Below are 16332 nucleotides of genomic sequence, written 5' to 3'. Positions count from 1 at the left end.
TACTACTTATTTCCTTCTATTCTGAATTTACTCTAGCCCTCTGGCATTTGCAGACATAAATACTAGGTTCACTTTGAACACACAGAGGGTCACCTGTGCTGTGTGGTTCCACAGGAAAAGGCCTCGAGGATCGACCGCATAGTTACTGAGCACCAGCTCTTCTCCCAGGGGCTGAAGGAGCTCCAGAACTGGGTGGCTGACACCAGCCACATGCTGCAGACATACTGCACCCCCACAGCGGACAAGAACGTTCTAGACAGCAGGATGATCAAGCTGGAGGTACAGTGGGACAAAGCAGGTCTGATAATAAAGTTAAATCTCCAATACATGGACTGACCCATTGATGTCCCATTGATGTCCCTCCAGGCCTTGCTGACAGCCCGTCAGGAGAAGGAGATCCAGCTGAAGATGCTGAGCACCAGAGGGGAGTCTGTACAGAGGAATACGTCCGCTGAGGGAGTCCCTGTTGTTCGCAAGCACATCCAGGACCTGAAGGATTCCTGGGATGGCCTGCTCTCTACCTCCATCCAGTGCAAAAGGTCAGCTACAGTACTTTTACTCCTTTTTTGATCGATTCCAATGCCATGTTATTATAGTACTTAATTCAATCTTAGTGGCACTAAGCTGACTGTGTGATCTGAATGTGTGTCATGCTGTATGTCCTCACAGCCAGCTGGAGGGTGCCCTCTCCCAGTGGACTAGTTACCAGGAGGATGTGCGCCAGTTTGTGGGCTGGGTGGAGCGTGTGGAGGAGAGTCTAGACCCCGCTGACAAACAGTACTCAGAGATGAGAGACAAAACTGCCAACCTGGGCAAAGCCAAGGTGCCCATTGCCATATGAATCACTGAACGTTTAGAGAAATGTGAATGTTTGTTAAGTAGAAACATACTGTACATTTGTGATAACCCTGTACCAATATGTGGTCATTTCAGCTGCTCTATGAGGAGGTGCTTAGCCACAGCAGCCTCCTGGACACCATTACCGTGAAAGGTGCCAACATGGCCGAACACTATGTCACCCAACTGGAGCTCCAGGACCTACAGGAACGCTACAACACTGTCAAAGACAAAGCCAAGGTACTAACAATACAGCAGCTAAGAAGCAAATGCAGACCACACTGCTTCATAGAGGAATATGATTGTAGTTTGTATTAGTGTATACAGTAGACATGCCATGTGTGTAATGGGCTGTGGATTGTGTGGTCAGAATGCTGTAGGTAAGGCGGAGGAGCTGGTGCAGGCACACCAGGAGTACCAGCGAGGCCTGCATTTGTTTGAGGAATGGTTGGAGCAGGAGCAGGAGAAGCTGGGCTGTTATACCCAGCTGGAGGGAGATGTCGAAACCCTGGAGGAGACCCTCCAAAGGCTGCAGGTAAGAATATGTACTGTATCTGCTCCCACACACAATAAGAATCAAGGAGAATAAAAATAAGGCCTCTAATTGATTTTAATATTTAGAGAACGGAAAATGGTATTAATCGCGTATGCGCTAATGGGGGGGGGAGTATTGAATGTAATGAAAGCTGACAAATTTGAACATTTCCTATGTGCATTGACAGGAGCTGCAGGTGGACTGCACTGAAGGCCAGGCCCTGCTGAACACACTGCTGGTCAGCAGGGAGCAGGTCATCTCCTGGGGGGCTCCCCAGATCGAGGACCGGGCCCTAGAGACGGTGCAGCAGGAGTGGAGGTTGTACCAGGGCCGGCTGAGTGACACCAGGGCCCAACTCAACAGTGCCCTGGCCAAGCTCAGGCAGATGGAGCAGAAGTTCCAGCGCCTTGACAGTTGGCTGAAGGGCATGGAGAGCAAAGGTCAACTGCGGAGCCACCGGCGGTCTGACCGTGCCACCAAGGATGCTCAGCTGCAACTGATAAAAGTAATCAGACGTTCAGAGTGTGGACATCAATGAGGATTGTGATGATAATTGCAGTATATTCATTGAATATGATAGTGGGTAATGAAGTGTCCATTGTGGCAGTTAATGATGTGGTTATGAATGCTTCTCTCTGAGCAGGGCTGGCAGGAAGAGGTGCTGGTATACCAGGAGGAGGTGGAGGGCTTGAGTGTTCTGGCCCAGCAGGTCCTGGATGAGACTCATATCAGCAGCCGTGTTAGCACCAGGGCTACCCAGCTCACTGCTCGCTACCACGCCCTGTTACTGCACTTACTGGTATGACCCATACACACACACACACACACACACGCATGCACATACTGTAAAAAAATACACACACACATACACACACACACACACACACACACTCTCTCTCTCTCTCTCTCTCTCTCTCTCTCTCTCTCTCTCTCTCTCTCTCTCTCTCTCTCTCTCTTTTTGTTGAAATCATTTTCTGTCTATGTTGTAGGAGACTATCAAGCAGCTGCAGGATGAGGTGTCCTGCATTGAGGAGGCCCAGAGTGTCTTCAGCACCTTCTCAGACTGGCTGAGCATGGCAGAGAACAACTTCAACACAGTGGCCATCAGCATTGACGTAGTGGACCGGGTTGCCATGGAGAGAAAGATGAAGAAGCTGGAGGTACTGTATTGCATGAGCCCTAGCATGTAACAGGGTAACAATCCCAAGCCATTATTTTGCCTCATCCTCTGAGAAAATCATTACATGGCCCATAGTCTTATGCTTGTGTGTCTGTCACAGGCTCTGCAGAGTGACATGGAGCAGGGCCACAGCTTCCTGAAGACCATGCGGGAGAAGACGGAGCGGACCCTGGCCTACCTAGAGGAGCCAGAGGCAGAGCAGCTCAGGGAGGAGGTGGACACACGCCTCTCCCAGCTGGAGGGCCTTATTGGGGCGCTGCGCACAGAACACAGCTCCCTGGAGAAATGCATCTCGCTCTCCAAAGACTTTCTTGACAAGTACAAGACCCAAGCACAGTGGCTCATGGAGACCAAGGCTCTGTTGAGCTCCCCTGTGGAGCCCAAAGCTGAACTCTACCAGAAGAAGGCTCAGTTAGCCAAATACAAGGTAGATAAAATGTGAATCTAGCTGAATGCTGCTGTTGTGTTCACATAACCGCCCCTTATCATTGTAGTAGAATTACATAGAAATGGCTATATCAACAACTAATCAGATACATGATTCATGGATTTGAAATGCCGTTTTCTCCTTATTTAGACTATCCAGCAGACAGTACAATCTCACGAGTCAGCGGTGAGGTCTGTCATTGAGAAAGGAGAGGCCATGCTCGACACCGTCCGTGACCCCACCATCAGGGACAACATGAGCAAGCTGCAGACAGACTACCAGGACCTCTGCACTGCAGCCAAGGTAGGTGTTACCTTGCTATAGAGTGCATCTGCTTTTATCTCAAACTGATTTTAAACTACAGTACCATCACATAAGTCCAACATTTTATTCATTGCAAATTTATTATTTTAATTTCTCCTACTTACCATAATAAGGTCTCTGCCATTTTTAGAGTGCTTACTATCGAGATACTGTAGATCTGATCTATTTTATCTCCATGGTGTTTACTTGGTCTATTATTGTCCTGCCTGGTGGATGAGGCTAAGAGGTAGCTACAGTATCTCTGAGGTGATGGTTCTGTTTGTAGACCCAAGTCCTGAGCCTTGTGGAGTGGGTGAAGGAGCATGAGGCTTACAACAGTGAGCTGCAAGAGGTGGAGAAATGGCTCCTCCAGATGTCCAGCAGGCTGGTCACCTCTGACTCCATGCAGACCAGCAGTATGGAGATGGCCACACAGCAATCGGCCCGACACAAGGTGACTGACTGCTGCAATGGAACATAGAACCTGCTATGAGAATCAATAAGAATGAAATTACATAATAATGTCTGTTGCCATGACTGCAATTCTGCCTCTCTCTGTTTCTCCAACATTCTAAATGCCATTGATGTGTTCATTAGTTAGCTATAACAGAGATTATATATACCCTTTAAAGAGGCCTTGGCTATATCTTTATTTTACCCAGGGGGAACTTCTTGTGTGGAGTGTAGGCTACAACAAGTATAGCACTGCCACACCACCGCAATTAACATTACATGCCAAGAAAACAATTATAAACAAACAAATACAACAAGACAGTCCACCTCAGACTACAATTGGTTATGATTATTATGTTCAGTTCAGTAAAAATGTATTGTCCCATATTTGGGCAATTGTTTTTGCAACTGTTTAAAAGACCCATACACATTACTGAAACACATGAAAACACACAATTAATGGATTCACAGATACACAGACATACTGTATACCTGTAATATCATATTATCTGCTACTCATCGGATAATACTGTATGTAATTCAGTGTGGAATTTAGGAGCAAAGTACATGTAGTCTTTAGTTTAAACAGTCTTTCTTGCTCCTGAATCATACTGTCTTTTGAGTATTGAGAGACTTCAACGTGTTCATTAAAAAGCTCTCTATTTCTAATCCTAATCCTTGTTTATCATATTTATCTTCAAGGCCATAATGGAGGAAATATCTGGCTTTGAGGAGCGTCTGACTAGTCTTAAAGAGAAAGGAGACAATCTTGTGGCCAGCTGCACGGATCAAGTGCAGGCTAAAATCAGCCAGCAAGTCCAGGCACACCAACAGGGAACCAGAGACAGCTACTCAGCCATCTGCAGCACTGCCCAGCGTGTGAGTAATGCAACACTCAGCCTGCCTGAGCTTAACAGAGAAACCCTCTTGGATCTTTATCACACTATTCAGCCCCATTAATTAAGCACACACTCACGAACCAGCTTTATCACCTCATCTGTGTGGGAGTGGAGAGGGTCATGGTCCTGCGTCTCTCTTCTTCATCAGGTATACCAGAGCCTGGACCGGGAGCTGCAGAAGCATGTCAGTCACCAGGACACACTGCAGCAGTGTCAGACCTGGCTCTCCACAGTGCAAGAGGAGCTCCAGCTGAATGATCAGGCCCCTTCTGGCCTGCAGGAGGCGCTCAAACAGGTACACTGACTGACAACACTGCTCCTTGCTTTTGTTGTGAGAATGAAGTGACAGAATAATGAGTCTGCTTCCATCACAATTGCATTATGTGTAATACATACAAAATAAAAATAAGATAATGTCAAGATACCAACAGACAATAACAATTATTCTCACTCACTATTCACATATTACATATTAATATTCTTATATACTGTACAGTTCAGTTAAATCAGTGTGTGGGTGTAGTGAGCACATACTGCCTGTGTCATGCACAGTGGAGGCTGGTGGATGGAGAAATTGGGAGTACAAGGCTCACTGTAATGGAATGGAATAAGAGATGGCATCAAACACATTTGACATGAGCCCGTCCTCCCCATTCCTCCATCCACCAGCCTCCACTGGTCATGCAGTAGCATGTAACTTCTAGATTGATAGATTGATTGATTGAATCAGCATTGGTTTGGTCTATTTAAGATCACACAAACTTAGTTATCTGATTATTTTATATATCCCTGTTGTCTGCAGGTGAAGCATTACAGGGCCTTACAGGAGCAGGCCAGTACTTACCTGGACTTGGTGTGCTCTGTGTGCGACCTGTCAGACGATGCAGTGAGGGTCACAGCTGCAGAGGTCCAGCGGGTCAAACTCACGGTGTGTAGGCAGATCTTACAGCACATTAACCTCCTGTCCATCACCAAATGTTTTTACTGTATGTACTTAGTATTAACTATGTTTACCTTGTTTCACGTGGTGCTGCTCCAGATTGAGGAGAGGATGGCGAGCTCTCAGGAGCTGGCGGAGGGCTGGAGGGAGATCAAAGAGCAGAAGCAGGAGCTCTCTGCTCTGTTCCAGGACATGGAGCAGCAGCTACTAATCCTCTCCAGGAGGCCCGCCGAGCTGGAGACCAAGATTGCTCAAAACATGCTCACTCAGGCCAAGGTAGGAAGCAGGCTGTCACACTCTCTCCTCGTCCCTGTAAAAGCATTGGACCCGCTAGGGCTTTGATCTCCCCACATTACATGTATGCATGGTGTGAAAGAACAACCAAGGTTCTTTATTTGGTATCATTACTACAATGCTTCCTGTACATAGAAACCATGAATATTACAGTATATAGCACATTGAATTCAACTCTCTACACTGGTCCTACAGGAGTTTAGCCAGCAGCTACAGTCCAAACAAGGTATCCTGACCAAAATGACAGAGAGTGTGAGCCGGCTGACGGAGGGCCAGGACTCCCCAGAGCATGCAGAGATAGGGCGCCTGAGCCATGGCTGGCTGGAGCTGTGTCACCAGGCCAGCAAGCTGCAGGGCCAGAGAGAGGAGGACCTGCAGAGGACTAAGGAATACCACGACTGTATCACTGCTATGGAGGGGCTGTTTGAACAGGTGTCCAAGGAGTGGGACAATCTGGCAAGGTGGTTTCACCTATTACACACCATTCAGTTGCTATGTAGACAAGTCGTTAGGGGTTCATAACTCAAGTATAAAGATGATGATCATAATTGTGATTGCACAATTCACAATTATGATACTGCATTTCAGAGCCTTTAGCTCTCTGCTACTGACAATATAATTTCAACACATTATTCAACACATAAGTGAATTTGTTGACACCACAACATTTGTGCAGTCACTTTGCATTCCTAGTGATTGTTGCAGACCATTAATTTCACTGCTCTGTTTTGTTTGTCTTCTTGTTACTATGTAGTTATGTAGTTGCTATGACGAGTCTCTTTCATAGCATAATAATCAAATTATGTGTGACTAGAGCCGTCTATTCACAAAAACAAAAGACTCTGTGTGAGACCAGTCGTTCATTAATGGTAGTTGCCATGGCAATGGTGATATGACTCAACTCTAGAGCTGTATAAACATTCCAGAAACCATGGCAGTGTCTTTTAAACATTCTTTATCAGGAATAGAACTACTTCTTCACTGATTTTTTTTTAACTAGAATATGTTTGCTGTGAAAAATATAGCATTATTACCCAATATTGTCATTATAATACCCAATAATTTTTATTACAAAATAATTTTCCTCAGGACGGATGCTGAAAGTTCATCTGAGCACTTGGAAGCACTTAGGAAACTTGCAGTGGCACTTGAAGATCAGAAGGGAACTCTTGAGGACTTGAAAGACCAGAGGCAAAAAGTCATCCACCATTTGAATCTGGATGACAAGGAGCTGGTTAAAGAGCAGATCAGCCACTTTGAGCAGCGTTGGGCCCAGCTGCAGAGCCTGATTGAGAGGAAGATCCAGGACTCTGTGCTAACCCTGGAGGACATGGGCCAGGTGGAGGCCCGTCTGAGGGAGGCTCGAGAGTGGGCAGAGGAGCAGCAGCCTGCCCTATCTGAGGCCATGAAGATGAGCCCTCCTCCGGAGCTGGCTCAGAGCTTCCTCTTCGACCACCTCAGCATCTGCAGTGAGCTGGAGGCCAAGCAGCTGCTGCTTGCCCAGGCCATGACCGACGCTGACAGGGTGTTGGCTCACCTTGGCCTCAACGAACGTCAGCGTTTACAGCAACTGATCTCAGACACTCAGGCTCAGGTGGAGTCTCTGAGTGTGCAGGTGGCCCAGCGCAAGAAGCACCTCAGCAAGGCCTTCACAGAGAGGACACAGTTTGTGCTGGCAGTGAACCAGTCCATTACCTGGGTTCAGCAGAATGAGAAGAAGGCCCAGGCAGAGGAGTACATCGCCCTGTTACCTGATGACCTGGCAAAGCAGGTGAGGACATGCAGGAACATCCAGAGCAGTCTGAAAGCCTACCAGAGCGAGCTGACCTCTCTGTGGTCTCAGGGGAGAGACCTGATGAGGGATGCCACTCGGGATGAAAGGGCTGAGATTCTCACCAAGCTGCAGGAGCTGCAGACCATCTTTGAGAAAGCCCTGCAGAAGTGTGGCCAGAGACTACAGGAGCTGGAGAAGGTACTGGTGTCTAGAAAGTACTTCAAGGCAGACCTGGAAAAAACATGTCAGTGGTTGAAACAAGCAGATATTGTCACATTTCCTGAAATTAACCTAATGAATGGAGATGCAGAGCTGAATGTACAGCTATTGAAATATCAACAAATTGTAGAACAAGCCATGGAATATGAAAATCTCCTCCTTACAGTCCAGAGAGCAGGTCAGGAGATTCTCCCCACTCTAAATGAGGTAGACCACTGTTACTTGGATGAAAAGCTCAATGCCCTCCCACAGCAATATAACAGCATATTAGCTTTAGCCAAAGAAAAACAGGAGAAAATCCAGCAGGCTATTCTAGCACGGGCGGAATATGCTTCTTTCATCGATATAACTCATAAAGCACTGAAGGAGCTTGAGGAGCAGTTCCATAACCTAGGGACGCAGCCTGTTGGCCTCCAAACAGAGGAGGTTGTCAGTTTACAGAATGATTATAAAGCACTTCAGGGGGATTTGAGCAACCTTGGGCTGGCTGTTAGTGAGTTGAACCAAAAAAAAGAGGGCTTCCGTAGCACTGGTCAACCCTGGCGGCCTGAGGAGATGACCCAACTCGTGAGCCTTTACAACGGGTTGAAGAGGCTAATCGAACAGAAAGTGGAACATCTCGATGACACTTTAGAGTCATTTGAGGACCACAAGGCCATGGCAATGCAGGTTGACTCTGAACTTAAGGCCACCAAGGAGAAGCTGGTCAAAGTCAACACAGAGACACAGTCAGCAGAGGAGAGGCTGAAAAACTACCATGCCCTTGCTGGGAGTCTTCAGAGTGCCAACTCTCACCTGTCCAGACTAATGGAGCAGATGGACACTCTAGCCCCTCACGTGGACGAGGCAGCCAACGAGGCCTCCAGAGAGCAGGTGACCCTGTGGCAGGAGGAGCTGCAGTCCCTACAGTCAGCTGTGGGGGAACTGGTAGAGGAGTGTGAGAACAGGTTTGTGCAGAGTAAAGACTTTGAGACAGAGGTGAAGAGGACCCTGGACTGGCTCCAGCAGATCAGAGATGAGCTTGGCTGTGCTGTGATTGTGGACGTGAGGGTGGAGAAGGTCCAGGAGGAGATCCGGAAGCAGCAGATCATGCAGGAGGAGGTGCAGTCTAGGCTGAGGATTGTGGCTGCCCTGAGTAGCAGGGAGAAACAGAAGTACACCAGTGCCAATGAGCTCATCCCTGCCCATGTGGATCTCAGCCTAGAGGAGATGGCTAAGCTACAGGCAGATGTCCAACAAGCTCTGAGCGCCAAACAGGTGAGATTATAACATTTTGTCCAAATGTATCATATCATAGAAAGGGTAGTAGTAAGTACTAATCAAGACAATTTAAACTTGTTGAAAAATGTATGTGTTAGCCTCACATAATGTATTCATCTTCTCTTTTCATCTGTTTTCCAGATTACACTGGAGCAGGCCTTGACGTTGTGTCAGAAGTACCATTTCAGGATGCAGTCGGCCTGTGAGTGGTTGGAGGACGCCGTGGCCTTCCTGCAGCAGGCCAGCCTGGGCGTGGACGTGGAAAACTATGAGGAGTGTCTGCGGCAGCAGGAGGACATCATGGCCACTGAGCAGGAGTTCCTGAACCACCTGCAGGAGCTGGAGGCTCTGCCCCCACAGTTGGAGAGCCTGGTCAACCCCACAGCCAAGGTGCAGCTCAGGCTGAGTGTGGAGTCTGCACAGCAGAGGGGCGTGGAGGTCCGAGACCAACTGCAGTGCCACCATGACGTCCTGCACAGGTACTGTAGAGCACAGAGAATAACTGCAGTACAAAAATTGGTTATTTAAAATCAATAGTGTTAGCATACCACAGACAGCACTGCTAATATTTTCGTTTTGCTATTCTGTAGCATTTAGACGTATTTTTTCCATCTAACTGTCCAACACATGTTCTCAGCTGTGTGGCCCAGTGGAAGTCCTACCAGGAGGCAAGGCAGACGGTCATTGAGCTGATGAACGAGGCAGAGAAGAAGCTGACTGAGTTCTCCACTGCTAAGGCAGCCACCAATTTGGAGGCAGAGGAAAAGCTCAGGAGTCATAGGGTAAATGAAGGAAGGACGGAATTTTTTTTTACTATATAAAATGCTTTGAAAAAGAAGGAGAGTGATATGTTTAATAGTTTAATATGTTTCTCCTTTTTTGACTTAAACATTCATTTTGTGGAAAAGACGCACAAAGTGCAAACATTTATGAATACCCTCAGTGATATAGAAACTGACAATGACCCCACTGTGTCTCTATATTCACCCCTCTCTTTCTATCTCTGGCAGTCCCTTGTGTCAATGGTGAATGGGTTCCAGGAGAAGCTGACCGGACTGGAGGAGCAGGCGTCCCAACTGGAACTGGTAGGGAGTGACGCCAGCAAGGCCACTATCAGCCGCTCCATGACCACTGTGTGGCAGCGGTGGACACGGCTACGCAGCGTGGCACGAGGCCAAGAGAGGGTACTGGAGGACACGGCACAGGAATGGAGGACCTTCAGAGAGAAGGTACACAAGACATGAGAATAACAGTGCAGTGGTCTATATCAGATGAACATACTCTTCTGTGCTATCTGCACCACTTATACCCAGACTTTAGCTGTGTGCTGTGTAGATGCAGACGTTACCAGTTTTTACAGTTGCCTATATTTATGCTTGTATCAGATGGTGAAGCTGACGGCCATTTCGGATGAGCTGCAGAGTCGTGTCCCTGACTGTGCAGTGGAGAAGGCCTCCAAGGCCACCCTGCAGTCTGTGCTGGACCAGCATGACCTGCTTGGCCAGGACGTGGAGCGGGAGCTGTCCTCTCTCACCCTGCTGCGCCAGTACGCCCTGAGCCTGCTTCACGACGTGGAGGTGCCTTCACCCTCGCCCACCAGCGACCAAGACGAGCTGCCCAGCCTGCAAGAGATCAGAGCTGTCCAAGACCAGTTGGAAAGGTACAGAACAAGTATATCAATTATAGTATTTCTTTGTTGTTGCATTTTATAATGTTTATGAATGGATTGATGACTCAGGAATTAGATCTGTTGATTATACAGAAAGCAGAATACTGAGTAGAGTGATTTGTTTTTATCCATCCCAGCCTCCTGCAGCAGGCCAGGACGAGGCGTTCTCAGGCAGGACAGGAGCTGAGGGACAGAGAGGAGGTGGAGAAGGACCTGAGTGTGGTTAAGGGCTGGATCCAGCAGACCAGAGAGCTCCTGCTCAACCCCACCGCAGATATTGACGCTCTTCTGCAGGAACTGGAGGTAAGCACACAGTCCTCTTCTACATGTTGATCAGCAACACTCATAACTTATAACTTAACTGTTATGTCAAACATTATGGTGCAGTTGAAAACCTGGTGACTGGCTTGTTTCTTACAGGTTGTACACAGCGATGTGATCTCCTATCGTCAGAATGTGGATAAGATTGCAGAGCAGCAGCAGAGCAAATACCTCGACCTGTACACCATTCTGCCCTCAGAAATATCTATGCAGCTGGCCGAGGTGTCCCTTGCACTGGGTGCCATTGAGGACCAGGTACTTTGATCACTCTTTCCAATTGTGTGTGTTTTTATTTCAAATGTGACTGGCTGCCATTGACAATCAAAGTGATTACACTGTAATACGTGTGCATTCCCTTTCTCTTGTGAACGCTCAAGGTTCTATCCAAAGAGAGAGAAATTCAGAAAACTAGAGACATAAAGGAGGACTTCAGCTCCAGGATCCATGATGTGTCTGAGAAACTGAAGGCCATTTCCACAAAACTCAAGGAGAAAGCCACTGATGTCGAACATGCAAAAGATGAAACCAAGGTGAGAGGGAGCTGAAGAAATTACATTTTTGTCATGCATAATGCTTCTCATAGTTTTTTTTCCTCTCAACGCTGCAATTAGTAAGCATCTAATCAACTTCGTCACGATATTAACTGATTGTTTCCCTACCCAGGGTCTGTGTAATGACTTGGAGAGCTGTGCTCGGACTCTCTCAGAGCTGGATGCTGCTGTACAAGAGTTTGGCAGAAGAAACCCTATTCTAGCTAAGCAGCTGAGTGATGCCATTGCCAAGTTAGGAGAGATCCACCACCACACGGCTCGCTTGGCAGAGTGCAGGACCATCTGGCTGAAAAAGGTCAGAAGCTATTTATAGCAGAAATGCCAGAAAAAAAAAAACGTATGTTATTGTTGGAAGCCTTGTTGTTATTACACTGAAGAGTTCACATCAATGACTGTGCAGCCCCAGACAGATATTATATGTGTTTCTATGTGGTCTTTGTGTGTTTAATCCACACAAAAAAAAGCAATTTTATGTCGAAATAAAATATAAATATAAATATTCCCAATGGGAGCCTCTTTGCTGTTGGCCTGTCATTCCACTGTGTCTCTTTTATCACTGCTCTCCAGGCTGGGGCCCATTTAGACGAGTATAATGAGATGCTGGAGTTCATTGTGAGGTGGACAGAGAAAGCCAAGGGCCTAGTGAGAGCAAACATCATCTGGAACTCCTCGGCCCATCTGCAGGAGCAGATAAGGATGTACCAGGTGGGTTGGAGATCGGCACATTTAGAGGCTCTGGTTTTAAATCATACAATGTGCCCGTTACTATTATCCCATTGGTTGTGTTCTCCTCCTGTGTTCAGTCTGTGCTGCGTGAGTCCCGTGAGCTCCATGGGGACCTGGAGGCCATGGGGGAGAAGGTGGAGCTGCTGTCTGAGGTTCTGCAGGTGGAGGCCATGAACCAGCAGGTGTGCGAACTCAGTCGCCACGCTGAGGAGCTGCAGCAGAGCATCCGGACACGACTGCAAAGCCTGCAAGACGCAGCCAAGGTACAGTACTGAGCCACAACAACCATCCTTTGGCTGATTCACTATCCTCACACAAACTGTTAGTGGTGGTTCTATGCATTTGTTTAAGCATTTAAACATCAGCTTTTATCATTATTACCAGTCTTTGGTCCAGGAACAGTCATTGGAAAAGTTATGCAGAGTGTATTCTTGCGTTGTTTTCACAAGCTTTATGAATGTCAGTATCCACCTCATCTATTGAGAAAACCACGTGTTTTACCTGTGTGTGTCCTCTCTTCAGAGTATGGAGCAGCTGGAGTATGAGGTGAAGGCCCTGCATGTGGCTCTGGAGCAGGTCCAGGCCACGCTGACCTCCCCAGAGCTGGCCCGCCAGAGTCTCAAAGAGCAGCTGGCTCAGAGACAGGTAACATAGTTCAACATCAACCAGAGAATAGCACATGATTAGATAACGCCTGTTTTATTTTCACTCTTTAAATGCACATTTATTGAATACATTCATTCATTCAGCACTGCCAGGACAGTAATTACATTACATTGAAGGATGAGGAGTAATTAAAGCTTACTTTGGTTTTGCAGCGTCTGCTGTCGGAGATGGAGTGCTTTAAGCAGCAGGTGCAGGCGGTGCAGTTGTGTCAGAGCGCCCTGCGTGTCCCAGAGGAAGTGATGCCTGGCCTGTCCATCTGCCGCACTGCTCTGGGCCTGCAGCAGGAAGCCAGTCAGCTGCAGCACATCACCATACAGCAGTGTAACATCCTGCAGGTAGGGGGCAACATTGCACCTTTGTCAAGAACAGCACACACACACACACACACACACACACACACACACACACACACACACACACACACACACACACACCTATTCTTTGTGCTCCTTCACTGACAGCATACAGTACAATCTCTGTAAAGAAGATGTGCTGATGTCATGTGTTTCCTTTCCCAGGAGGCTGTGGTCCAATATGAACAGTATGAACAGGAAGTCAGGCACCTGCAGGGGTTGATTGAGGAAGCCCACCATGTCATCCAGGACCGTCCCATCCCAACCAGCAATATCCAGGAGCTGCAGGCTCAGATTCTCCACCATGAGGTACTGTACACTGCCATTACCAATGCTTTGTATGGACATTGTTTTGTCTTAGATTGTTTATGCAAGCTGTACATTAAATGATAAATGGTGGTATTAATAGTAATATGGTGCATGTTTAATCATACCTTTTGATTTTGAGTTTCATTAATTTCAATCATGAGGATCCTCTCTTCTCCTATTGGTAGCCTACTATTCTCTGTGATTCTTTGGCTTGATGGCTTCAACTGACAGTGGTCATGGGGATTGTTTTGAACAGGAGCTGGCCCAAAAGATCAAAGGTTACCAAGAGCAGATCGCCTCCCTGAACTCCAAGTGCAAGATGCTGGCGGTGAAGGCCAAGCACGCCACCATGCTGCTGACAGTGAGTGACGTGGAGGAGGGGCTGTCTGAGGGGCTGGAGGAGCAGGAGAGAGACACCCTCTCCAAACAACCCTCAGGACAACCCTCCGTGGTCATGGTGAGAGGCCAAGGCCGTTTTCCCTTTAGACCTAATTAAGCACATTTATTCTGTAAATGCTTTTCCTGCTGTTTGTGATTATCTTTCTATTTAATTGGGATGCTGTGTGTGTGTGTGTGTGTGTGTGTGTGTGTGTGTGTGTGTGTGTGTGTGTGTGTGTGTGTGTGTGTTTCTCTTCTCTCTTAATCTGTTGTGTGTGGGGTGTCAGAGGACAGCTGGTCGCTGTCACACCCTCCTGTCCCCTGTCACTGAGGAGTCTGGGGAGGAGGGCACCAGCAGTGAGCTCTCCTCTCCTGCTGTCTGTCGCTCCCCCTCTCCCATCTCTGAAGCTTCTCTTAACAAGGTACCACACACTGAGCTCTATCTCCACTCTGCCCGCAGATCACTAAGGGAAATTGGCATCCTCAAAAAAGATCTAATCCCTTGGCCATAATTGATAAAGAATTCATAGATATGTCTCGTCATCATACCACTGATTAAGCCTTGCTCCACCTCTCCACATAACCCCCTATATTATACACTTTCTCCTGCTGTTGTACATTGCAAACCTCCTTTGTGACTTCTTTCAGATGGGCAGAGTGACACTGACCAGAGCTCCCGTTCAGGAGCTTTATGACCCAACCTTTGAGTCTGTGGCCAACCTGGATGACCTTCAACGCTCATGGGAGACTCTAAAGAATGTGGTTCGTAGCGCTGTACTGTTCAATATACCTACACTTTTGAGGCTGATTGCTTTTACTGAATTGCTGTAGTCAATGCATCATAATACGTTGTTCTCATCTGAGCATTTCATTGAAAAAAATACTTTTGAGGCAAGCACGACTGTTTTACCTCAAAGCACATTATATAGACGGGTCCAACACACAGTTTGTGATAACCATAAGGCTTGGCTACTTCCTTAATCCTCTAATACAGATCAGTGAGAAGCAGAGGAGTTTGTATGAGGCCCTGGAGAAGCAGCAGCGCTATCAGGGCTCCCTCCAGTCTATCTCCTCCAAGATGGAGTCCATTGAGGCCAAACTGAATGAGCCACTGGAGGCTGATATGAGCCCAGATAGTCATATTGAAGCCCAGCAGGTGAGGTTATTATATAAAAATGTTTAAACAGTCCTTGATATGCACCAATAAATTAATGGATGAATGGATTAATTAATGCCTTATCCTCCCCAGTCTAACACTGTTGTTTCCACCAGGCCATGATGAAGGAGATCCAGAGGCTGCAGCACGAGATAGACAGGCTGCAGATGAGTTTCACAGAGGATCTTGTCTCTGATGCTCTGGACTCAGACACAGCAGACCAGTTAGCCATGCAGTCCACCCTCACTGTCCTGGCTAACAGGATGGCCACCATCCATATGAAGGCCTCAGGGAAACGACATCTCCTGGAGGTACTGTCATGCCCCAGTAGTCTACATCTGATTGAAATTCTTCTAGTTATTTCTATTGTACTTCCCTGACAGTTTCCTCATGCTCATCAAGCTTTATTAGGACACTCTCAGACATTTTCAAAGCAAAAACAATCACGGGTGGTTTATTAAGTCATCACATACCATAAGACAGCCATGCCCCTTCTTTGCCCTTCTTCCCTCCACTGCCATGCGATCCCGAGGTTGTTTCAACTACATTGGAAGTCATAAGTCAAGCATTAGTCTGGCGTCACATTACTTCAGTTCAGAGACATCAGTCAAACATTTCTTTTGATTGAAAACATTAATAGAGTGATGTCATGTGCCCTACCCAGGAGCGTGTGAGTGACCGTCTGGAGGAGCAGCGTCAGGAGCAGGCCTTACAGCACTACCACAGCCAGGCAGACGAACTGGACCAATGGCTGCTCAGCACCCGCTGCAGCCTCAGCTCCATCCTGCAGCCCAGCGACACTGACATGGACACGGAGGAACAGCTCATTGACTGTCAGGTAAGAGCACCCCCTACTGTCCGCTTATCACATACACAACAAACACATGGTGAGGCACAAAACAATGTCAATTCATAACAATGTGTAGGCCTATGGTTGAAATTTTGTTTATGACGAAACCAAATCCCCTTGTTGAACAGGAATCTATAATCATAATTATAAAACTAACAGTCTGCCAATCCTAGTAAACTGGCTGTGTTGCTTCCCCAGTTATATGATACTGCAGTCAATCTTTTATTATCTG

The 16332-nt window shown here is 47.2% G+C and overlaps 1 protein-coding gene across 2 annotated transcripts in view; it reads left to right on the top strand.

Annotated features, from left to right (window-relative positions):
• syne1b (spectrin repeat containing, nuclear envelope 1b) overlaps positions 1-16332 on the top strand; it is a gene marked incomplete at its 5' end in the record, with an annotated part of 74050 nt that overhangs the window by 34427 nt on the left and 23291 nt on the right. For both annotated transcript variants that reach the window (XM_083683160.1, XM_083683159.1), the window contains 36 exons: positions 115-279; positions 367-539; positions 670-823; positions 934-1077; positions 1208-1372; positions 1560-1877; positions 2016-2171; positions 2362-2532; positions 2653-2979; positions 3130-3282; positions 3569-3736; positions 4438-4614; positions 4783-4929; positions 5437-5562; positions 5674-5850; positions 6064-6329; positions 6958-9118; positions 9263-9600; positions 9759-9903; positions 10132-10350; positions 10507-10781; positions 10928-11093; positions 11211-11366; positions 11489-11641; positions 11775-11957; positions 12230-12367; positions 12466-12651; positions 12911-13033; positions 13207-13389; positions 13573-13716; positions 13973-14173; positions 14382-14516; positions 14743-14856; positions 15089-15250; positions 15367-15561; positions 15915-16088. In XM_083683160.1, coding sequence (XP_083539286.1) covers positions 115-279; positions 367-539; positions 670-823; positions 934-1077; positions 1208-1372; positions 1560-1877; positions 2016-2171; positions 2362-2532; positions 2653-2979; positions 3130-3282; positions 3569-3736; positions 4438-4614; positions 4783-4929; positions 5437-5562; positions 5674-5850; positions 6064-6329; positions 6958-9118; positions 9263-9600; positions 9759-9903; positions 10132-10350; positions 10507-10781; positions 10928-11093; positions 11211-11366; positions 11489-11641; positions 11775-11957; positions 12230-12367; positions 12466-12651; positions 12911-13033; positions 13207-13389; positions 13573-13716; positions 13973-14173; positions 14382-14516; positions 14743-14856; positions 15089-15250; positions 15367-15561; positions 15915-16088 — 8538 coding nt within the window. The remainder of the gene's footprint in view (positions 1-114; positions 280-366; positions 540-669; positions 824-933; positions 1078-1207; positions 1373-1559; positions 1878-2015; positions 2172-2361; positions 2533-2652; positions 2980-3129; positions 3283-3568; positions 3737-4437; positions 4615-4782; positions 4930-5436; positions 5563-5673; positions 5851-6063; positions 6330-6957; positions 9119-9262; positions 9601-9758; positions 9904-10131; positions 10351-10506; positions 10782-10927; positions 11094-11210; positions 11367-11488; positions 11642-11774; positions 11958-12229; positions 12368-12465; positions 12652-12910; positions 13034-13206; positions 13390-13572; positions 13717-13972; positions 14174-14381; positions 14517-14742; positions 14857-15088; positions 15251-15366; positions 15562-15914; positions 16089-16332) is intronic.

This window comes from Argentina silus (assembly GCF_951799395.1).
Source record: "Argentina silus genome assembly, chromosome: 13".
NCBI classification, from domain to species: Eukaryota; Metazoa; Chordata; class Actinopteri; order Argentiniformes; family Argentinidae; genus Argentina; species Argentina silus.
This window is presented reverse-complemented; position numbering and strand designations above follow the sequence as displayed.